Source organism: Pogoniulus pusillus, chromosome 4 (genome assembly GCF_015220805.1).
Source record: "Pogoniulus pusillus isolate bPogPus1 chromosome 4, bPogPus1.pri, whole genome shotgun sequence".
Lineage (NCBI taxonomy): Eukaryota > Metazoa > Chordata > Aves > Piciformes > Lybiidae > Pogoniulus > Pogoniulus pusillus.
Genome location: NC_087267.1, coordinates 31159306 through 31184488, shown reverse-complemented (window position 1 = coordinate 31184488; position 25183 = coordinate 31159306). Strand labels below are relative to the sequence as shown.

Genomic DNA, 25183 nt, shown 5'->3' with positions numbered 1-25183 from the left:
TGCCCAGTGATTGATGTGGGAGGATGAAAGCGAGGGCTTGGCATTTCCTTGCTACTACAAGCGCCGAATGGATGTGAACAGGCGAATTCTGCCCCTCACATGCTCCTATTCTTGTGCTGAGAGCTCCCTCCAAGGACACACACACAGCAGTAACTGTCAAGCGGGGAAGAAACACGCAGATATCAGAGCAAACTGGTTGTAGTGTTGCCGCTCAGCCATAGGGTTTTGGAATTGCAGCATGTCAAGGGCTGTGGCCTGCGGGAGGCAAACTAATTAATTACAGAAACACTAATGACAATGTTAGCTCTGATAGGACAGGTTTTTAGAAGCACCTTTTTCCTATGGCTGTGCTGGGCATGGCACTAGGCTCAGGGCTCTCACTGCTCTGCTGGAGCAAGGTGAGTTTCTCTCCTTGCCCCAGCACTAACTGCTGACAGCACCAGATCACAGTATCACAGTATCATCAGGGTTGGAAGAGACCTCACAGATCATCAAGTCCAACCCTTTACCACAGAGCTCAAGGCTAGACCATGGCACCAAGTGCCACGTCCAATCTTGCCTTGAACAGCCCCAGGGACGGCGACTCCACCACCTCCCCGGGCAGCCCATTCCAGTGTCCAATGACTCTCTCAGTGAAGAACTTTCTCCTCACCTCGAGCCTAAATCTCCCCTGGCACAGCCTGAGGCTGTGCCCTCTCGTTCTGGCACTGGCCACCTGAGAGAAGAGAGCAACCTCCTCCTGGCCACAACCACCCCTCAGGTAGTTGTAGACAGCAATAAGATCACCCCTGAGCCTCCTCTTCTCCAGGCTTCTCCAGATTGGTATGTCTGAGCAGAACTAAATATTTGCATGTGATGTATCCTAAAGCTGTTTGTGATCAGTTTGCTGCCAGAATATCTGATACATTTTCTAGGTGTTCCTGATGACCAAACACGGAAACAGGCACCGTTAGTCACCTTTTTTAAACCAGCCCTCAAGCCTTTGTGAATGTAAAATGAAATTCTTGTTCCTGTATCCAAAGCCATTCTGACTCTACTGAAGCACATCATTTGCCAGTCCTTCATCTTTAGACTTCTCTAGGTTTCTAACAGCTGATGTCTAATAAACAAGGAGATTTCATAAGGTCTCTGACCAGCAAGATGATAAAAAGATGTGAGATGAACCTTCCCATGAAGGAGTGACAAGCCAGGAGCAACTTCCTGTAAAGAAGTGAATAAAAGGCAGCATTATAAAGATACAGAAAGTTATACTTTATTCTAGTGCCTGTGGCCTGAGGGGGGGAAGAGAAATTCGGAGGCAACAGATTGCTGGGGCTTGCTGTGGGAAAGAGGTAGCAACAAGAGTTTGTGCCACCTAGTAGGGCATGGGACAGAGGTGAGCTGTAAGCCCCTTACAGTGACAATACAGGCCAGCAGTGGCTGTGTCAAACTGCAGCTAGGCACTCAGTTTTTTAGAGCAGATGGGTCAGGGGCAGCTATCCCTTTGTTCCTTGTCTTGCTAGTACAACATCCATTAAAATTAAACCAGGGAACTGCCTCACACATTGTCTTCCTATTTAGGGAGTCATGAAAACAAGGCTTATTCAGAAAGTGATTACAGACTTCTTGGCAGACCAGAATATTGTGGGTGAAAATATACAGAGAGGAACATCTTGACTTCATAGCATTTTTCCTTCAAGTTTTCAAGGCACTTAATAGATTAAGCCTGCCTTTATTTGTTAAACAGCTAGTAAGGTCTGAATAGACAGGCAAACTACCCTGACCATCCCCCCCATTCTGTTGTCAGGTGTGAAGTCCTGCCTTGTTAAGGCTGCTGTAGACCTTACTGGGGTTGCTGAGATGTTAGAGGAACACAACATGGTCAGTTACATTTGCAAGAAATACAACTATGCACTAGAATGAAATAATCCTATCACATTGAGTCACTCTGCAGAATGGCAGTAAAAACCCCCCAAATGGGACAGGCTCATCTGTTTAGTGTTATAGATTAGCCAGCCCTAGTCCGCTGTTACGGTAATAACTCAGCCACAGTATCCAAGATCTGATGTTATTAGAATATTCAGCATACATCTCTCCATGTGCAAATATAATCAAGCTAATGTAATACCAGAAATGCAAAAGGAAACAAATATTTTAATCATGTTATATCCATTACAGGGAGCAAGATCTGTGGACGTGTATTTCCCTGACGCAGCATGGTTTGACTACTATACCGTAAGCATTTTTAAGATGAATTTTCATGCTTCTTTTTAAACATTATTTTAAATTATACTATTCCAGCAAAATAACTTTTAGCAGTGTTCAACAGCATTTTTACCTCAGCATCTGTGATTGAGAAAAGCGGAGCACAGAAAGCCTACACCAGGCTAGTAGTTGGGAGAGTAGATGATACAGCTTTCAATAGCATTTTGTTTTCTGGTTTTGGTTTGTAAAGCTCTGAGACATAGAGAACTGAATTTTCAGGGGCAGCCTAGAAATGTATGAAACTCTCAAGGTTCCTTTGTTCTCCCCAGAACTTACTGCATGTTTTGAGTCTTGTACTGATACGCTTCCTGACATAGAAACAGAGACAGAAACCTGAGTTGCTCTGAAAACATGCTGCAAACCATTTTGTGCATTCGCTTCTGCACATGCATCAAATTTTGCAGGAGGCATATTTAGAGAGCAAGGTTAGGGTCCTCCTCAAAAGATGCTTCCAAAAGATGCAGAACAATCTGCTCTATGGAAGATGCCTTCTGTTCTAGTTTCATGGGCTAGAAGTTTTGCCCTCTTCAACACCCTCTTCAGTATTGCATTTCCAAAAGTGCTTCACCTGACTTACCCTGCAGTTTGCAAGGTAAGACCAATGTTGGTTTCAGCAGAAGTAGTTAGGCTGATGTTAAGAACTTCCAGAAGTGTAAGCCCAGGAGCATCAGGCTGTTAACTACCCTGAACGATGCTGACAGATGGAAATGCTCTCAGAGCAAATTCAGACTTGTTCCTAAAGAGGTGTGTTCCTTTTCCTCCTTGGCCAATAGTGTCACCAGACACATGTTCATCCAACCCTCTCCTTTTTTTTTTCCCCCATAAACTATCGCACTGCAAGGTTGAGTATTTAATTCAGTTTTTCTTGCTGTGGTTCATTCTGTTCCTGCCTTTGCTGGGCTGAGCACAGGGACAGCAGCTCTGGTCTAACACAAACGAAGCTCATCTCCCAGCATTTGGCACATACTTGCCATGCATACGGTGTTTATCCAAGCCCAAGGTTGGGTACTCACCATAATTCATAATTATAATTTACAGAGCACTAGAGCAAAGCCTTCCTGTTACCTATTTTGTTTCGATAGCATTGCCTACACCTGGTTTTGAGGCATTAAGTCAGAAAGGAATGATGCAAAGAACTTAATGCTGGTTGTCTACACTTAGGAATTTCATGTGTTGAATGCTGCAATTACTTTTTGAAAGGGGAAGACTTGTCCTTTAAAGCGACAAGAATCTACAGCTTAAGTTCCCAAATGATTATGAATCACCTTAAACCAAAATTTGACAGGCTCTATATGCATGAAAAGTGGATGCAAAAGTTTCTTTTGCTTTTTGCTTGGTGTCTTGATGAGAGCTGCTTTTTTTTTCTCCACAGCATATGGAATAACGATACTGTTTATAAAGATGATTTTCTGTCTTTCATTCAGGATGCTTCTCTCTCATGCATATGCATAGCTGCAGGAGATAGATCCTTTCATGTTAAAAAAGGAACTGAAATAGTACCCCTGAAAATCTGCTTTTTTGTTTGGAATTTCACTGATGTGATTGAGATGAAAATGTAGCCCTTGACCTCTTTTTCAGTGATATATAGTCGTGATGTATAGTGCCTGGATTCACATTTTGTTAACGGCATCAATTTTTCTGGTAGGGTCTTAAAGTCCCCAGTGCCTGGAAGAAGAACTATGCTACTGTGGCTGCCCCACTGAATAAGATCCCTCTGTTCATCCGTGGAGGCTACATTCTGCCACAACAGGAACCTGCCACAACCACTACTAAGAGGTAATATCATCTATGTCTGTCACCAAACAATCATGGTGTGGGTCAGACCCACAGCCAGTCATAAAAACAATTAAAAGAAAATGTAGAAGAGAGCCTCTCTGTGATAAGTACAGTACTTTTATTCCACTGTTTGCTCCATTGCATTATGAGAAGTCACCACAGGGACGACTCACATCATCAGTTGCACAGTTGAAACCTACTCCTGGCTCTGGTTACACTCAGAAAAGCTTTTGCACCTCTTACTGCCATGCTGACCTGCTGTCATTCAGAGAAAACATATACAAGGGGAAATGTAAAACTCTTCTCCTTGGATGAGTTTATCAAATGTTATGGGCAGAGTGGAAAAGAGGGAAGAAAATTGTTTCCCTATGCCAGTGGGTAATATCCTAGTCCAAACCGTGCTCAGAAGCTAATGTGAGTATGGAAGGGAATAGCACTGTCCAGCAGCCAATCCAAACCATAGTAAGGCAGCACTGGTGACCAATTGCCTTGCAGATTGCCTATTTATCATTCACTAAGGCTACTAAAGTGGGGCAACATTGTCCATGTGACAACATTGTCCGTGGGACAAAGCAAGGTAGAGTTTTTGTCATTATTTCAGGAGTCCTGGTGAACATGGTTGTCACTCTTCTGTCACAGCCTTCTTTGTAACCTTAAAATTTGAGTTATTTGTGTTCAGAAGCTTTTGTTAAGTAATTTGGAAGGGCTGGTGCCCACAAGCTTGGACTGACACTTCCCACCGTGTTTGTCAACAGCCGCCTGAACCCATTTGGGTTGATTATTGCTTTGGATGAACATGGAGAAGCTTCTGGGTCTCTCTTCTGGGATGATGGTGATTCAATTGGTAAGTCTGGTCCCCCATTGTGAAGTAGTTTGAATTCTCATCAGGATGCCTTTTCAGCAGTATAATGGCACTGACTCCTGCTAGAAATAGCTGGAGAACTGACCTTAAGTTGAACATTACAGAGATGAAAAGCAGATTGCTCCAGGAGTCAAGTGTTTTGATATGAGCAAGATATGACACTGGGAATGGCTGGTGTGCTAGAGAGGGCAGTAATTCATGTTGTGTTCCCCTGCAATTACCCTAAGAAGACTGGAGGCAGATATTACAAAGCTCACAATTCATGTTATCCTGATTTTAACCATTTGCTACAATTAATGTGAATTGCTTATGGATTTTGCTTCCTGTTTTAACAGATACTATTGAAAAGGAGAAGTACTTCTTGGCTAAATATACATTCAGCAAAGTAAGTAGGTACCTACCTACACGCAGGTAGCTGTATTAGAGTGCAGCCATTATAAGGTGCTGATGTCTAACTGTTCTCTGAAAAGCTTATTTCCTTACAGCTCAACCTTTGAACCTGGTAAACTACCTAATGTTTTCATCTACTGACAGCTGCAAAATAGTCCAGCTACGGTGCTGCAGTTCTGTGTTTGGTTCATTGGGTATTGTAGTCACACATCATTAATGTCCCTGCTGTGATGTGAATCTGAAAATCCAGTTCTTCAGCTCAGACTTTTTTTTCCTGACTTGCAGTTTCTAGGGATTAGAAATCTTTTCCTTGTCTTCCTCCTGTGAACACTTTCAGTTTGATAGGTGCAAAAAGGCTTCCATATGTCCCAGCAACTTTTAAACTTTGATCACTTGAAGTTTTTATTTCATGGTGTCACTTTTTTTATTTCATGGTCTCACTTCTTTAGCTTGCATTTCCTTGTCTGATAGCACAGAGGTTGCTCCCATGGTTGGTCTCCCACAGAGTGATTCAGCATGCTACTGGAAACCCACTGTGCTGATCAGATGCTCCATGCGCCACAGAAATAGATTAGCTCAGGGTCAGTGCACTAATGCCTTTTACACAGCACTCAATTCTGTACAGACATGTCATGAGAGACAGAAAAACCCAATGGTTTAAGCAATAACAAAGAAAAATGCTATAAATCTACTAGAAGATCATGTATATGATAGGCAGTTGTGGGAGTTATCACAACAAGAGACAGAACAAGAGGAAATTACCTCAAGCTGAGCTACGGGAGGTTTAGATTAGACATTAGAAAGGCATTGAAAGTGATTGAGTCAACATCTCTGGAGGTATTTAAAAGATGTATAGATGTGGTGTGTAGGGATACGGTTTAGTAGTGGACTTGGCAGTTTGAGGTTTATGGCTAGGCTTGATGATCCTAAAGGCCTCTTGCAACCTAAATGATCCTATGATTCTGTGACTTTGACAATCTATACTCCTAAAAGACTCAAAGTAGTCTATGGAAAATAGTCAAAAGATGAAAGTGTGTTAATCACCCTTGTGATACTTCTCTTAGAATATATGTCTTCCAGGAGCCGAGAGCGAGCCAGGATAAGAGATGGATTTTATTATGTAGTCTTGTATAGTTCTGATATATTCTCTTGGGACTAATACCACATGTCTAGACTCCAAATTTTGCCAAGAAAGAAAAAAATCTTCTTTAAAAAAAAAAAAGGTTTTTACAACAGCAAAAAAGGAAAAAGAATTATTTCAGATTTCTGTAGCCCTATGTATAATAATTTATTGCAGTAAGGCTGCAGAAAAAAATACCCAGTTTTATATTAGATTCTGTTCTGTGCAAATTAGATTGTTGATTCACTGGCACTTCCATTTCTCATTGCTCATATTTGATTTCTGCCTGTAAACCCGTGACTGAAGTCCCTATCTGCATTCAAATGTCTCTAATGTTGATGTTTTTAATTACATGTTTATTATACAGAAAGCAATCCACCTCAAATAGCAAATTGCAAAGGTATGAGAAGTGTATGAAAGTCTTGATATTTGTTGCATATTTCTATATTCATTTAAAAAGTGGATCAATAATCTAATCAGCTAGTTTTAGGGGAACACAAGTTTTCTTCCCTAAATGATTTACTGCTGAGGTCTGACACCACAACACTTACTCTGAACCCACACAAAGTGTTGTGCAAGAAAAAGCTGCAGGATTAGACCCTTTCATTTATATTTTCATTTAAACAACCCAGAAGTGCAAAGCAGGATTTAAGACTTGTGCAAGCACTTAAATGTCAGAAAATGATTCAAGCTGCCTGCCCTCTGCCTACTGCCTTGCTGCAACTGGTATTTTAATTCATTTGACACCTCCATTTCAACATGCAGAATGGCAAAGTGACCTAAATCCAAGTGCCACATATGCTAAACTTGCCAGTCTAGAAAAAAACTTGAGCCAGATGTCTAAGGTCTACTGTACTTCAGGGATCACAGTATCAACAAGGTTGGAAGAGACCTCATAGATCATCAAGTCCAACCCTTTACCACAGAGCTCAAGGCTACACCATGGCACCAAGTGCCACGTCCAACCTTGCCTTGAACAGCTCCAGGGACGGCGACTCCACCACCTCCCCAGGCAGCCCATTCCAGTGTCCAATGACTCTCTCAGTGAAGAACTTTCTCCTCACCTCAAGCCTAAATCTCCCCTGGCGCAGCCTGAGGCTGTGTCCTCTCGTTCTGGCACTGGCCACCTGAGAGAAGAGAGCAACCTCCTCCTGGCCACAACCCCCCCTCAGGTAGTTGTAGACAGCAATAAGGTCACCCCTGAGCCTCCTCTTCTCCAGGCTAACCAATCCCAGCTCCCTCAGCCTCTCCTCGCAGGGCTGTGCTCAAGGCCTCTCCCCAGCCTCGTCGCCCTTCCCTGGACACGCTCAAGCGGATGAGTGGAGAGAGACACAAACTCTGCCTTCTTCCCCAGAGGTGGCAGACAAGGCAGATGTGCTTAGATTGTAGAAAGTGAGTCCAGACTACACTCAAGAGATGGTGGCAGGAAGGATTGCCCAAGGAAATAGGAGCTTCTGAGAGGATAGTAAGAAGTGCAGGGGAAGGTCCTGGCTTCTGGACAGAACTTCCTTTAACAAGAATTCAGAACCTTTTCAGGCTGTTACTTTAACCACTAAATGCTTGAAGAGGAAAGGGTCACTCATTCCCTGAACCATCAGCTCCCTATCTCCTTAAGACCTTGAGTTCTAGACCTTGGTCAGAGGGACAGTGTTATCTACTGCAGAGTCTTGGATCATGGCCTCAGAGGTCCACAGCAAGTTTATTTATTCATATATTGTAATCACTGAGTTCAGTATCACATTGATTTTACTGGGTCCATGTGGCCACCTTGAGATAGCTCTCCTGCTTAGCTACACCTGAGACAGCAGAAAATCCCTACAGGGAGATGGTCTCTTTATATTAACCCTCCCTCTGTGATAGTGCTCTGCCAGTGAGGAGGAGATACATAGGTACCCTAACAAATTCTTCAGAGGCTTTTAGAGGCCTCTCCCCATTTGCTCCATGATAGCAAACATTCCTTATTTAGGCAGTTTAAATGAGTGTGCTGGGGTTTAGCACTTATTTTTAGTGCTGATGCCTGGAAAAAAAGCAGTTGAGGCTCAGACGTAAGTTACAACTATTGTGATCTAGCTTCTGCTCCCCTCCTGCCGTGCACTATTGAAGTAAAGCAAAATAATTTATGCAAAAGGTTTCTCCTGGGCATATTTTTAAAAAGTTATGATTGCATATCATTCAGCACTTCCTGAGCAGTGGAACTCATCTTTATTTCCTTAACAGCTTCCATCACATAACAGATGCAGTGATTCCTCTTCATTGCTTGTATGGGAAATTACTGCTGCTGGTGATCCAAAGGCGTTTGTTTTAATGACTTTGTATGTCCTCCTGGCACATCCATAAATACAGGATACGTAGTAAATAAGGACAACCAACAAAGCTGTCTGGACATAGGGTTTTCCTTCAGTGTTTTGAAAGCTGGAACATAGAGATTTCTAGCAGGAGCTGTGGAGATGTGAGACATAGAATCACAGAATCAACCAGGTTGGAAGAGACCTCCAAGATCATCTGGTCCAACCTATCACCCAGCCCTGTCCAATCAACTAGACCATGGCACTAAGAACCCTGATAAGACAATGGCAGTGTAAAGAAGAAGAGCACTACGCTGGTTTAAATCCTCTATGATTCTGTTCAGGTCCTGCAGTTAGCATTCTTCAGCTTGCACAGAGCGCAGTGTGATCTGCATTTCTGGGGCAAATACAGCTTTGAAGTTAAAGCACAACACCACTTCCTACAGCAACCTAACTTAGAGCAGCTTCTTGCATTTTCCCTAATGAGTTCTTATGAATAGGGACAAAATATCTAGCAGCTGATGTTTGTGGAAGATGCTGATAGTTTAAAACAGTTAGTTGTGGATGTTAATTAATCTGCCTTAAGGTCACTAGCTGAATCTCTGTGTTTTGGCTTTGCATATGCTGCTGTAGCCTGTAAATGGGTGCAAGAACCAAATTTGCATTGATAAGTAGAAAAAATGGTTCCAAAAAGATTCTGAGTGAATGCTGTAAATGCTATCTTGTTTCCCACTTTGTTAGCTTGTATAAATGCCCAAAAGCTTTCACATGTCAAAATTAACAGCTCTTATTTTTCCTTTACTATCTCAGACTTTAGTGTCTACACCAGAAGACACTCTATATATTCACTGAGAAGAGTAGACCACAACAGTAACAGTATGCTTTAAGTCACTTGAAAGCTTTGTTGTGTTTCTAACATTTTCTCTGTGGCATTTTGCAGGGAAATCTGAAGACAGAAATAGTTAAAAATGGCTACCAAGGAGCTGACACTTTGAAGTACAACAAAATTACGATTCTTGGCCTGAAACTGAGACCTCATGCTGTTGCTCTGAACGGAAGAGACATTCACAGAGATGCCTTCAGTTTTGAGCGGAGTGGGGTAAGAGCTCTGCTGAGCAGTTATGAAAGACCTTAGGGAAAGAGAATGAATAAGAAAGAATAGTCAATGAATAACAGAAAGTTTCTCATCCGCACATCCTTACATTTCCAAATATAACCAGACACCAACTCTTGATACAGCAGCCTGATTTTTTTTGGGGGGGGAAAGCAAAAGTATGAGCTGGTTTAGGAAATGTTAATCTTTGCTGTTACACATAACACTTGCTTTTTACTTAATGTCTGCTGCTTTTGCAAGATTTTAAACTTGTGAGAAAATGAAAGGAAGATACAGCTCCACAAGCTGGGAGAAATGTTAGCAGTTTTATAGAATCATAGAATCATCGAATCAATCAGGTTGGAAGAGACCTCCAAGATCATCCAGTCCAACCAGCCCTATCCAGTCAACTAGACCATGGCACCGAGTGCCTCATCCTGTATGGATGTTATTATCATTCTGATAATATGAGAAGACTTGTCAAAGATATTAACTGCTAAAAGAAGTTGGAGAAGAGATGGAGATGGAGAAGAGATGGAGATCTCTTCTCACAATTAGTGTCCAAAAACTATTACAGTGTAACTGGCTCTAATGAGTGTCTTCATGTCTTCAGAAGTGGAAGGGCAAATCTCTGTTGTTCCTTTGTGTTCTTTAAGAAAAATAATACTACAGTGAAACAACAGTTACAGTTTCAGCTTCTTAGCATGTCCATCCTCGGGGTCCCAGATCAAAATGCATGACTTGCTTGTGCAATGCTCCTCTAGCACCAACAAGGAGACACCCTAGAGGTGACAGACTGAACACTCCTGATAAAGGGCTGCAACAGTCTCTGTTGTCTCACTTTTGTTTTCCACGTAAGAACAGTGCTGTATAAACTTTATTTGCTCTGGTCACTTGTTCCTTATTGTCACCAACCACCAAGCTGTGTGAGATGTAATACTTGCATCTCAACACTGACCTGTATCTAGAGAAGTCCCCGTACCAACAGTGTAAGTTGCCACTAACAAGCAATAGATGTCACATCTTGTTACTCCACCCGCTAGGCTCAGTGATCTAGGTTTGTTTGTAACCAAAGTGTGATCCCCATTACATGCATCTGGCTCTAACTTTTAATTTAGAGAAGGATTCTGTGAAGTAAGAAAATTGCTGAGAATAAATTTCTGCCTTAGAGAATTGTGAAAACCTCACTTTCAGAGTCAATGTCATAAATACAGGTAATCAGGAGCACCTCAAATTGTTTTAACAGCCAAACTGCCTCTGAGCAAGCTGAATGCAATATAAATGTGGCAGGTTAAAGAAAACATTCAGTTGAGATGTGCTTGAAGGCACCCATCACAGAAATCCAGAGGATAACTGCATACAAACAGCATCACATAAAAAGATAATTAAGAAAGACATAAAAGCTTGTCACAATAGTATAATCTAAAGTTTGTTTTAAGTGAAGAAGATGATCTCAGTGACTTAAGTGCTAGTTCAAATAATGGAGGAAAAAACCCACCAAGCTGCTGTAGGAGGGAAAGTCCAAAGCCACACAATAATTGTATTATTTAAACCAGCTAAACGTGTCCCTCTTATGGTTCTGAGTGATTCAGTCAAATCTCCCTACAGATGTTAAATGCCATTACCTACAATCCTCTTATGTTTGACTACTGAAAAAGAAAAACACTAGCAGCTTGGGTTCAAATGTTGAAAACTTACAATCCATGTAATTAAAAAACAAACAAACAGAAAACTCCAACAAAATCTAGAGGGCAAATTTGCCACTTTTCCACAGGCTTAATGAGATTACACACTGTATCATTGATTAACAAGTATGAAGACTGTGAAGGGATTGTAGTAGAAAGCCACTTCTACCATATTGCTTTTGCTTTACAGAAAGCAAGTTTTCCTAAAGGCACTGTCATAGTTATTTGGATATAAATAGAAGTAGATTGCTTAGTAATAAGCCTTTTCTTTCTGATTCATGCAGCACTACATTGATCTGACATTTGTAATGTCACAAAATCTTCCTGTTATTAGGAGTTTCTTATCTTCTTTTTTTCTCCCTTTGAGTATTGTACCCTAAGAGCTACAGGAACTGTATTGTAACTGCAGCAGGGATGTTGGAAGAATGTTTTTGTTGACCAGACTTGTGCTGACAAAAAATTGATTTAGGCATAGGAAGGTTCTTCTTCTTCTGCTTGCATCTTTGGCTGAGAGGTGCAGGAAGGTTCTCCATGTCATAGAATCATAGAATCAACCAGGTTGGAAGAGACCTCCAAGATCATCCAGTCCAACCTAGCACCCAGCCCTAGCCAGTCAACTAGACCATGGCACTAAGTGCCTCATCCAGGCTTTTCTTGAACACCTCCAGGGACAGTGACTCCACCACCTCCCTGGGCAGCCCATTCCAATGTCAAATCACTCTCTCTGGCAACAACTTCCTCCTAACATCCAGCCTATACCTACCCTGGCACAACTTGAGATTGTGTCCACTTGTTCTGTTGCTGGTTGCCTGGGAGAAGAGGCCACCCCCCACCTGGCTACAATGTCCCTTCAGATAGTTGTAGACAGTAATGAGGTCACCCCTGAGCCTCCTCATCTCCAGGCTAAACACCCCCAGCTCCCTCAGCCTCTCCTCATAGGGTTTGTGTTCCAGGCCCCTCACCAGCTTTGTTGCTCTTCTCTGGACACATTCCAGCACCTCAGCATCTCTCTTGAATTGAGGGGCCCAGAACTGGACACAATACTCAAGGTGTGGCCTGACCAGTGCTGAGTACAGGGGAAGAATAACCTCCCTTGTCCTACTGGCCACACTGTTCCTGATGCAGGCCAGGATGCCATTGGCTCTCTTGGCCACCTGGGCACACTGCTGCCTCATGGTTCTCAGTGTCATATTTTTCAATGTCCATGCAGTCTGGAGTGGCCTTTCTAGCTCCTGGTGGTTTAGTGGTGAGATGGGACTGCAGTATACATGCCTAGATCTGGCCCTCCGAATAAAAGCTAAATTACTGGATGATCTTGCAGATCTCTTACAACATGGTTGATTCTATGACTCCTATTTACCAAGTTGTGGTAGAGAACTATTTCTGATGAAAGATTTACACTTTGAAGGAGTGATCTAAGCATAGACTGTGATGATGTCAACAGGAATTTGTGGGTGGGCAAAGAATTAGCTAAGAGGTGCGAATGGAAATTGTGCATTTAAAGGGATTAACAATTCCAAAACCTAAGGATAAAACTGGTTAAGTACTGAAGAGGGAAATTACATGAGTAGCATAAAATACATCATATTTAACATTGAAGAAAAAGAGAAGGATGGGTATTATAGTTACAAATCCACATTTAATTAATGTTATTAATTAATTTTAAATGGTTCCTGAATAACTAAAATGGATGTCGAATTGAATACAGCAGTACAAAGTGCATACTGCCACCAAATCACTCTCGCCTACTAGATGACATTAAGGGAATCGTGAAGGTCTAAGCTCAAGTTTCCATTCTAATTGTTTGTTTTGAGATGATCTTTTTTTCTAAGTTAAGATAAAGTTGTTAGTTATTTTTGTGTGTCTTTTTTTTTCCCCTAGAAACTCACTTTACGGATTTCTGCCCCACTTACCAAGGAGCTCAACATTAGGATTTACTAGAATGTGCAGAAAACACTGACCTAACAGCATCCTTGGCCCTTGGATATTGAGCTTATTTGGATTTTCATGTAAAAAAAAAAAATTGCCATTAAATTTATGCATATACACTCACTTGATGACTGATCTTGGCCTGTGCAGTTATTTTTAACTCGGTATTCTTACAGTAATATCTTCAGTAGTGGCTAAAGAGTATAACCATAAACTCATATGTGTTCAAAATAGCATAGAAGAAATCATCCTGAAAGTTTTCTCTCACTACAGATGAAGATAATATTTGGAAATGATCTCAATGGGACTGTATTATGGATAGCATACACTGTGGTTTATTTCAAACCCAGGGTGATAAAAAAAAAAGGCAACTTAAGTCAGCTTAATTCACATGGTCCTCCCCTGGAGAAGGCAGCATGTATTTATCAGCAGAACTCATGCAAAAGACTTTGTCAAAGGTTGGGAATACCCAGATCTACTTTGTACTTCACCTATACCTGGCTGCAGAACGATCTCCCAAGACCACAAGAAGCTCCAGCTTATGGAAATGGCTGTAAGCAGTCACTGTTGTTTTAATACAATATATAATACAAATAATATGTAGTATAATAAAGATTTCACCTACATGACCACATTTCTTATGAATTAGCCAGGATGCACCACACAGGAATATAAACTTCTCTGGTTTATACCAGCGGCAGAAAGACAAATACATTTTGGCTGCCTACTAAAAGCTGCCTTCTCAAAGCAAGCTGAGTCTTGCAAAGAAACATTAACACTTGGATCTCTCTAGAGGCTTTGTTGGCTGCAGCAAGGTCTGCTGAGAAATATGCCTGCCCTGCACAGTGTAGAGAAAGCAATTTGCTCAGCAGCTCTTTTGTGGGAAGAAACCAGAGAAGATGCTGCAAAAACGTGTAGTTGAAGGTGGTGAGAAAGAGCTGAGAAAAAACAGAATATGGGCAGTGGATTGCAAGCTGATCTAAAGTAGTGAGTGAGACAGTCATAGTCCTTGCTAAACAATACAGAATGTAGCTACCCTCCTTGGTGAAACAAACAAAAGTGGACTCAGCAGACTAAGGAATCTTGTGCAAAGGAATGCTGTCAGTATGGTTTGTGTATTCAGGAGAGAGGCAAATGGGAGAACCTCTATCAGAACAGACACCAGAGGCAGGCAGCTGGAAAGAGCAGTACTTGTTGCATTAAATCTGAGGAACTGCAGGGTCCCAGAGGATGTGTCTGTATTGCATGTCATAGCTCTGTGCTAGAGAGCTCTGAAGTCACTCTGGAGGCTTCAGCTGGCACTGGAGGTTCCAAGCCCAGCTGCCACTGGATATGCACATTTGTTTTGGGGCTCAGCCAGCCTAACAGTCATCCTCCCATACTGCCTGTATGGGCTTCATGGCTGCTCACATCATGCATGTTGCAGATATAACTAGAGAAAGCTGATGGGTGGCTGACATCATGGGGCATGTGAAGACAATCAGAGTAGACCACTCCTGTGCAGAATCCAACCATGCAAAGATGGCATCAACGAAGTACCTGCTCTCAGTTTTTCCCCCAAAGTAAGTATGCTAGCTCCTCACCATGGCAAAAGAGCAGAGAGAGAGAAATCTGAGCATCAGGTCAAAGTAAGTAAATTTGTAAACACCCTGCTTAGAAGTGGGGGGATGAGTTGTTTTGGTTTGCTTAGGGCAAGGGCTGTTTTGAGTTTGTTTGTTTGCTTGTTGGGTTTGGGTGGGTTTTTTTTTTTTCTGGTGTGGAAGATTTTTCTTTAATCTGCCTAACAGTCTGGGTAAAAGTGGGAGGTGACAGGGGAAGTGCTAAAATTTCTGACAAATATTGAAAGAGGAGAGTGCTGTGGAAGTTTGAGCACAAGATGCGGCTGGAAAGCAGAGGAAATTTCATCTGGGTGGGTAACTGCATGGAGCCAGCCAGTGGTCAATGGTTTTCTCTGAAATCAGTGTCTAACCTAGCAATTTTGTATATCTCTTAGTAGCATAAGAGAAAAGAATACACTCTTACCAGCATCAACGTGCTGTTCAGGCTGGTGTCACAACCTGCATTTTATGCCTTTCTCATTACCTTGTTCCTTGTAGCTTTGGTGAGCACAACAGGAAATCACTCATAGACAACACACCTGCCTTGGGCTCTGATTTCATGTGTTTATTTCATAAAGGTGAGCAAGGCAGCCCTTTGCCCACATTTGGATTAGGGACATCAAAGAAAAATGGAGGGTTTGTGCCTGTGTGTATGTATCTGCTTATTTATCCTCTCTGAGCATCAGTCTGCAGGTGTAATTTTTAGAGCTCTCACACTTTTTTTGAAGTTATGGTTACACTGCTTGTACTTTCCCATCTGGACTGAAAAGTGTAAAGACTTCAACAAAGTGATAAAACCCACCGAGTCCTTTGCAACCTGAAGGAGTTGAAATGCAGAGGGAAAAATGTTTGCGTTTCAAAACGTCATTAATGCCTTACAAAGTCATAAAATCACCAGCCAGTGTACATTGGCCACTAGGATTATGCCATTAGGCTTCAAATCTGCAGACATAAAAAGCAAATATCACAGTATCACAGCATCACCAAGGTTGGAAGAGACCTCATAGATCATCAAGTCCAACCCTTTACCACAGAGCTCAAGGCTAGACCATGGCACCAAGTGCCACGTCCAATCCTGCCTTGAACAGCCCCAGGGACGGCGACTCCACCACCTCCCCAGGCAGCCCATTCTAGTGTCCAATGACTCTCTCAGTGAAGAACTTTCTCCTCACTTCAAGCCTAAATTTCCCCTGGTGCAGCCTGAGGCTGTGTCCTCTTGTTCTGGTGCTGGCCACCTGAGAGAAGAGAGCAACCTCCTCCTGGCCACAACCTCCCCTCAGGTAGTTGTAGACAGCAATAAGGTCACCCCTGAGCCTCCTCTTCTCCAGGCTAAACAATCCCAGCTCCCTCAGCCTCTCCTCGTAGGGCTGTGCTCAAGGCCTCTCACCAGCCTCGTCGCCCTTCTCTGGACACGCTCAAGCATCTCAATGTCCCTCCTAAACTGGGGGGCCCAGAACTGAACACAGTACTCAAGGTGTGGTCTAACCAGTGCAGAGTACAGGGGCAGAATGACCTCCCTGCTCCTGCTGACCACACCATTCCTGATGCAGGCCAGGATGCCACTGGCTCTCCTGGCCACCTGGGCACACTGCTGGCTCATGTTCATATTTTCCATGCTGCTCCAGCTACACTTCATTTTTTTTTTTAAATCTAAAGTGAGTGCCTTTAGGTTTAATCTCTAAGGATCCTGCTCCACATTCTCCTGAAAGATGGTGGTAGCCTGAACCAGTTATACTGAGAGAGGACGTGCACAGAGGGCTCTGCTTTGCTCAGGAAACTGGACAGAAACTGCCTTTTTTATACAGCCAGGTATAGTATTGCATGTCTTGGAACCAAGAATGGAGAACAGAAAGTGGGACACCGCTAAAGCAAAGAGACAGGGGTGCCTGAGTTCACAATAACATGTTTAATAAAAAGGAGGCAGAGCAACCTCAGATATACAGACAAGAAATGGCAGAGATTCATCTATTTGTTCTGCTGGTTTGTTATATTTCTGGTGCCAGAAATTTGTGGCATATTCTGACAAAAAGTAGCCTACAAAGAACAGTGTCTGCAAGCTCTCAAGTGATAAATTGAAGGAAAACAGGGCCTGCAAATGCCATCCCTGTAATCTGAGGCCAGAATGTGGTGTTGGCTGAGCAGTATGTGGAGCCAGCAATGACCTTGAAGGGCTCAGCAGAGGACAACCAGCTGCAGAGAGAGATGAAGATTCCAAAGGCTCCTCGCAACCACCAAAGCCAACAATGCGCATGGGCAGTAGGGTAAGTCATTATGTAACAAACTGTGAAACAAGGGAGGGGTTGGTTCTCCTGGTTCAGCCTTCTGGGATGTACTGGCCACACAACACAGAATTCTGAACACATATGAACTGAGAGCATAGGTGACTGAGCTGTGAGTGGCACCAGTCTCACCAGCATAACAGGTGCTGGTCCACATCAGGGACACCTGCCTGACCAGCTCTGCTATCTACGCAACTCAGGGGCTTTGCTGGCCAGTGGGATAGGGTGAGTATAGCCTGCTCTTGGGACAATAGAGCTGCTTGAGATTATTTGTCATACCTTATTCAGCATTGTAGTTTCTCTCATATCCCCTTCCCTCTATGGCTGTAGCATGTGAGCCATAAGTATTGTGGTTTCCAGTGTACCTTTCTCGTTATGGTTTTAGTGTTTAAGCTATAATTGAATCTGTACCTGGAGGCAGGTACCCATGTAAGTGCATTCTCTGGTCCCCAGAGAACTCATTGGAACAGAGATACAGTAAAATCTTCAGCAGTAACACCATTTTGGGGTACTTTCCCCTTTAAATCAAGAGTCCAGATCACAGATTAATTACACTGCTTTAGCAGACCATTAACATCACAATAGTTTTCCATTCATCTGAAGAAGGTCTCTAAACTTCTAGTTCAAAAATAAATTTTTAAACCCAGACAAAATATGAAATCTGAATAGAAATTCAGAGGAAGCAAAAAGGAAAACAACACTGTTCTCTGCTCTTTGAAAGGCTGCTGATAGGTTTTTTCTTTCACCACTTGATTATGCCTTCTGGAGAATAAATCTGAGAAAGCTGAAATAAAAGAGACGTGGTAATTACTGGATCCATATATATGCATATGTACACACATATAAAACTTTACACAATCATTTTGAAGATACAAGCAATGTTCCTTTCTTTTTCCTTCCATGGGCAAAATTTGAAGGGAAAACTGCTATGAAATGTTGCCAAGCTGGTAAAGACAAAAGAGCACTTCTTTAATACCAATGCACTTTTAGGTCAAGCAGCCGAAGGGACTGTTCTTTGTGAGAAAAAGAAGACACACACACTTTGGCATTATATAAAGAAAACAATATAGTAGGCAAAATACACACAGCATTTTATTGTTTCTTAACCTGTTTCATGGAGGTTTGGAGACTAGGAAAGTGCTTGAGGAACTCCAGCTTGCAAGGTCTGGAATTCACATGTAGCTGAAAAGCAATTCAAGTAATAACTGTTTACTGAGAGACGCCTACCTGAAAGAGATGCTTTCTGGACTTCAGCACCTAAAAGGAGTTTCAAACAATGAAGCAACAATTTGAATACAACCAGTATGTCTTTGAGAGCTCTTTTGTATGTGGATGAACCTTTTGTGTACTCTTACTAGACAACTCTATTTTTATGGTGTATTAAAAGTGCTTCTTTCTTGCTTAATGAATAACCTGCAGCTATAAATTTGAGCCCTGGTTTGAAAAAGTAGCTATTTATATAGTCACAAAATACATTTGCAGATTAAATGCTTGTGTCAGGTTGGCAATAAAAATAGAATAACAGATTGTTTTATTTAGGATTTAAAAGATTATGAAACCACTGTTATATAAAATATTTCCACACATGCTTAATTTTAAATTGTGTAAGGGAAAAATGTAATATTTTGGGCGAGGCACAGAACTGCTACTGACTTTTCTGTAAGTGATGTATATGATAAAGGTGTCTCTGCATTAGCATTTTAGTTCAGATGGGGAGCAAACTTTCGAAGGGAATCCCCTGGCTATCTCCACTTGCTGCACACATGAAGTGAGTTTCCCTCGTATGAGCTAAACCAGAACAAGTTCTCTAGCACAGTTCTCAACGCACTTCAACCATCATGGAGCTTTCTGGCTATATGAAAGTAAATCTACAGTGAAGTGTATAGGATGGGTGTTGGCTCTTGAGCACCTGGCCTTCACTCTGCACGCTCCTCCTATTGCACTGTTGTGCTAGTTTGAAGCAAGCTGGAATGTTTTGGTAAAAGAACTTGATAACAGGCAGTGGAATGAAAACAATTGTGTCTCCTTCTCTCACAGTTACGCTGAGAGCTCTGGGAAGAAGAAAGACTTTTTCTCCATTTTTGTTTTTCACTCTTGCTTTTGCCTTAGACCAAGACACATCTTTCTAACATCACTGCTTTCTAACCCTGCTCCCTAACCTCTTGGCCGCATCTCTCTTCTTCCTGAGAACTGGGGTAAGGTTGAGAGGGCCGGGGGAGGTGTTGGGGTGGTTTGAAAGCCCCTCCTGGGGACTCAGGTTTCTGGGAGGGGAGTTGTGCTTTTGTATTGTTTATCCTTTGTATATTTCTGTATATAATTGTATATAACTGTATATATTGTAAATAGCTGCTTGTAAATTCTGCTAGCTGTAAATAAATTACTTCATCTATATTCCCAGGGTCCGTCTGAGTTAGCTGGGGCAAATACAAAGTGTGGGGGGGTGGGTAAGACCCCAAACCATCACAACTGTATTGCTTTCTAAGGTAGACATTGACTTCAATGCCAAATTTAGCCCAGGAGCTGGGCCAAACAGCCAAATTTCTGGGGAGATGGAAGTGAACCCAGCACTTCCAACAGAGTGTTAAAATGCTCCTCATTCTCATAGTGTCCCACTTTCTGCTTTATTCGTGTAGTGTGCTGGAACAATGAATCAACTCTCATGATTCCTAGTGTTAGATCTATTACACTGTTATGATATTTTGGTTTGAGGTACAGAGGTCAAATGAGCAACTATTGACACAGTGCTTTATGAAAGACCTATTTTTAACTGTGGCCCTGGTTTTGTTTTAATGATACTCAGGTTTAGCAGATATATTCCACTCTAAGCATCACAGCTAGTGGTGTCACAGTTGTATTAACCTACTTTACATACTCTCATAGCTTTTTGTTTTGCTGTGTTCAGTTTACAAGCAGAGAAGTTTATCTCACACTTTTGTCTATTTTGCTGTTCTTTGTTTTATTGCTCCAGATCACATCCTTTAATTGTAAAACTTGTGGGGCAAGACAACTCTTGATTATTTGGCTCTGTGCTCTTAATTGAGTCATTATTAAGCCTAATAAGTATATCTTCTGCTGAATCTTAAAACACAATCATTATCTTATTATAAGTAGATGGTGAAATCTACCCCTTCAAACACAAAGGCTTTCTTCTTGCTTTCTTCTTTTTCCACCTCTAGAAAACAGAAGATGTTAATTTAGATAGCACAAAATTAATCATCCCTGTAGTTGTTATTATCACTAATGTAATTACAATGAGTTTTTTGTTAGTTACTATGCAACCAGTGCTTGCACATGTTTAACAAGTCAAATCTATCACAGTTCTTTATCTTAATGCTATTTGTTCTGTACCATGCAGGACTAGAAATTGCTATGGGCTTATTGATACGTCTTAATGAACACAAGGCATAAAGAAACACAGAGATTCCTCCTGTTTAAATGTAAGTATCTTCAGCCCAGACTTGGACATGAGTATGGTGCCTCTCATTGTCAGTGCAGACAATGGCACCTCCACTGTCTCACATGCCCCCACAACCATGCCCCTGCCACACCTACCTCCCTGCTCCTTCTGACTCCTGCTTCATTCTTTAACTTCCAGCTGGCTGAGTCTAGTCTGGGTGATTTTCTTAAGTGTCAGGGGCAGGTAACTCCCAAACCATCACATAGGTGAATTCCCAACAGAGCACAGGATAGAGGCCTCTTTCATGAGAGCTTAATTTGCTTCCCAGGAACTGATTCCTAGAAGTTGCCAGGCAAGTCAGCTTGGCACAGCAGGTAAGCATCCCTTATTCTTCTGTATACTGCCTTTCATTATGAAATACGAGGTGCTGCAGAAAAATAATGTTAATTAAAGCACTGGAAAAGCAATCACAAGGACAGAAGTAGTTTATGCTGCTCATACTATGAAAGTTCTGTTGATAGATAGATGATTGTGAGGAGCCACCTCTGTTTTTGAAGTTCCTTTGGAAAGGAGTTTTCAAAGAAAGTTGATCTGGAGAAGTGAAGAGCAAGGGTAATAGTCTAAGCACTAAATTTGGGAGGTATTCTCATCCCGTGTGTATGGCAGGAATGATCATCTAACTGACTAGGTTCTGCAAGACCACTGCAGGATGGTTCTAAAGTTTTGTAGGGTAACTGGTTCTTTAACCTTAGTCTGACAACTAGTGAAAAACATGCATGTGATCACTCTTACTGACAATGCCTAACAGGTTTGCCTTTTCCCCATTGCTTCAGTGCTCAGCAGGTGCTACAGACAGCAAAACGTGGATGTTTCAACCATGTAGTTTAAGCTGCAGGAAAACCAAGGAGCTAGGACTACTTCTTGCACTATTTTACAAGTTTTTTATTGCTGATGTATTAAATATAAGTACAGGGACACACTATCTGCTGGGATTTTTATTCTGCTCAGGTAAAGCTGAGCTGTGGTGAGACCAGTGGACGTTCCTTGGGAGCAGCAGACTGACATATAGGATTCATGTACTGTACCTGTAGGAGAATGGGAGCTGCTGACTGGAACAGACAACATCAGGCCTTCATGGAATTAGATTTCCTATTTTATAATATTGCTAGTGTTTATCTTAAATCAGCTCAAGTATAAGGACAGGAAAAGCCTGGGTAGAGCTAGAAACTTACAGGAATAATTTACAGTTGTTTCACTTGGAAAATACCTCTAAGATCAGAGTCCAGCCATCGACCTAACACATACGTGCTGTGTCCAAATGTTTCTTGAACACCTCCAGGGATGGTGACTCCACCACCTCCCTGAGCAATCTATTCCAATGCCTGACCAGTCTTTGAGTAAACATTTTTTTTCCTAATATGCAATCTAAACCTTTCCTGGTACACTTTCAGGCCATTTCCTCTCATTCTGTCTACTGATACTAGAGAGAAAAGACCAACCCTCGCCTCATTACAACCTCCTTTCAGGTAGTGAGAGCAGTGAGGTCTCCTGCCAGCCTCTTCTCCAGACTAACTGAGCCCAGTTCTCTCAGCAGCTCCTGGTAAGACTTGTTCTTCAGGCCCTTCATGAGCAGCTGGCAAAGAAAGCCTGAGGAAAGAATGACCGAAGCAGTCTTCAAGAAATAGTATCTGGGGAGTCTGCTTTCTGTGGTGATGACTTTTATGCTGCCCTGTGCAACACCAAACCTTCCCAGAAAGCTGAAGCCCCCAGAATTGCTATGTCTTAGCCTCCAGCTGAGGAGAGTCGAGCAGCCTCTGCCTGCTGGTGACAGCACAGAGCAGCTTGCAGACAGCGAACACAGACGATGAGGGCAACTGTCAGAGAGCACAGCTGGCAGAAGCTGTTATGAGCCAGTTCCGCAGTGAGGGGGTGGAGAGCAGCCAAGTGGAGTTGCAAAGTTCATCTCAGAGCACAAGGTCTTTCTTGGCTTCACCATACCAAAGCAGAGAGGTGACACATTAGGCTGATACAGCACCAGCCAAGCTCTGTCTTTTGGGAAAACAGCTCAACCCATCCCCAGGAGGATTCCTTGATAAAAAGTGGGGGATGATTAAAGGAGGAGGCTTGTGACTGATATTTCCTATCACTGGGGTGCACCAGGTCAGGGCTGCAGCCAGCATGTTCTGAGGGAGGGTAATTTTGCTTGAAGTAAATGTTTCTCACCCAATTGCTTACATTTTCCTATTTCAGCTTATGTGTGCAAAACATAACTTGTTAATGAGGAAAACCGGTGCATTAATGGAATTTTCCTGAGTTTCTGTCTGACAGTCTCCTGGTCTGTACTTCCTAAGGCCCCTTGGAGCAGCACCCACTGCATGTGGCCAGCCCGTGCTTTGGAAAAGGACAACTTATCTCCTCCTGTTCTACAGCACTATAAACCCCTTACAGCCATTATCCACCAGGTCTCCAATTCTATGTTGGATATGCTGATATCTTCAAAGAGAGCTCTGTAAGTTAACATTCATGATCTACATCTTTGTGTCTTATGGACTTGTGTTTGAATGAACTACAATGGACTGTTATTCCAGGGAACTCTGTTTACTGTGAAATTCCAATCACCTGTTAGAACTACCTTTTTCCTTATTAGTGGTCTTCATTATGTTTTATTTGTGAAGTTTCCCAGTAAATGATAAACAGAGTGGATAGAACTTGATCCTACAAGATGCCATTACAAATGCTCCCTGAAATTACTTTCTGAGTCATAATGTTTTTAGCATTTTGTATAGTGCTAATTTTTCATCAGTGCATCATTTGGTGAGAAATTACATCCAATCCTTTAGCAAAATCTAGATGTATAGCACTGCATTGTCTCCATTCACTGATTTTATCAATAGAAGCAATTATCTGGCATTATTTTCCTGTGTGTTCTTGGTTGTCCATCCTCTGCAGTTATCTTTAAACTCCACATGTTGAACTTTAGCCTAATTTAATCTCTTTGAACAGTTCCAGGGCACAGCACAAAGGCAATTCAGAAAACTGCTAATAACAAACATAGGCTGTGATGATTTGGGAGTTACCCCCCCCCCCCCCCACACTCTTATGAAGTCACCCAGACTAGACTCAGCTGGCTGGAAGTTAAGGAGTGAAGCTTTATATTGCCAGATTAGCACATTACACAAGCAGGTATTTACAACATATTACAATATTTACAGCTATATACAGAAATATACAAGTTAAAAGTAATGCAGAAACACAATACCCCTCCCAGAAATCAGAGTCTCTGGGAGGGGCTCCCAACCACCCTTTTACCTTCTTTCCACCCCTCTATCTTATCCCAGAGTTTGCCTTACATGCAAGTTGAGGTTGGAGGATTGGCAAGAGGGATGAGAAGCAGATTGATTAGTTGGGTTATACAGAAGAAGCCCAGGGAAAGAAACACAGATTCTGATAGACAGAGACACTCACTGTCTTATCTATGTTTGTGTCCTTGCTTTTATACATCCCAGCAAGCCATGGGCAAAGTAGACATCACCACTGTTTCCTTTTTTGCAGCCTATAATCTAATTTCTCTCATTAAAAAGAGAGCCAATGGCATCCTGGCCTGCATCAGGAACAGTGTGGCCAGTAGAACAAGAGAGGTTATTCTTCCCCTGTACTCAGCACTGGTCAGGCCACACCTTGAGTACTGTGTCCCGTTCTGGGCTGGAGTTGTTTAGCCTGGAGAAGGGGAGGCTCAGGGGTGACCTCATTGCTGTCTGCAACTACCTGAAGGGAGGTTGTAGCCAGGTGGGGGTTGGTCTCTTCTCCCAGGCAACCAGCAATAGAACAAGGGGACACAGTCTCAAGTTGTGCCGGGGTAGGTATAGGCTGGATGTTAGGAGGAAGTTCTTCACAGTGAGAGTGATTTGCCATTGGAATGGGCTGCCCAGGGAGGTAGTGGAGTCACCGTCCCTGGAGGTGTTCAAGAACAGACTGGCTGAGGCACTTAGTGCCATGGTCTAGTTGATTGGATAGGGCTGAGTGATAGGTTGGACTGGATGATCTTGGAGGTCTCTTCCAACCTGGTTGATTCTATGATGCTATGAAAATATTCCAATTTGCCTCAAACTAGCACACCATATGCCAACTATTCTTCAGCTCTCTCCTGAGATCTACTTGCATGAAGTTTATTGCATTAATTTTATGAGGACAGTATCTGAAGTACTAAGTCGAAAAAAAGACTTTGGTACCTTCAAGCTAAATCATGAAATGTGTGTCTGTAAAAAAAAATATATATATGTATATATATGATTCTCTCTCTAAGAAGAATTCTAAAGCCTATGTTAGAAGCCCAAATGTTTTAAATGGAGTATCATATATACCTACAGACACCTGGAAAAGCCAGCTATTTAGAATTAACCCCTAAGAAACACTGAAAACAAGGCTATATTTGAGTTCACACCACTCCCTATGTCACAAATGTTCCTGCATGTTAGCTCAATATCCCAGAATATCTTCTGTAAACCATGAAGAGCATTATTCTCTG

General features: G+C 42.2%; 1 protein-coding gene across 1 annotated transcript; it reads left to right on the top strand.

Annotated features, from left to right (window-relative positions):
* Positions 1–13: 13 nt before the first annotated feature.
* LOC135174221 (sucrase-isomaltase, intestinal-like) lies at positions 14–13507 on the top strand. The gene is made up of 7 exons (XM_064141439.1): positions 14–73; positions 2158–2214; positions 3890–4020; positions 4776–4864; positions 5218–5267; positions 9618–9776; positions 13337–13507. The coding sequence occupies exons 1-7, from the start codon at positions 14–16 to the stop codon at positions 13394–13396; spliced, it is 606 nt and encodes a 201-aa protein (XP_063997509.1). The 3' UTR covers positions 13397–13507.
* Positions 13508–25183: the final 11676 nt, after the last annotated feature.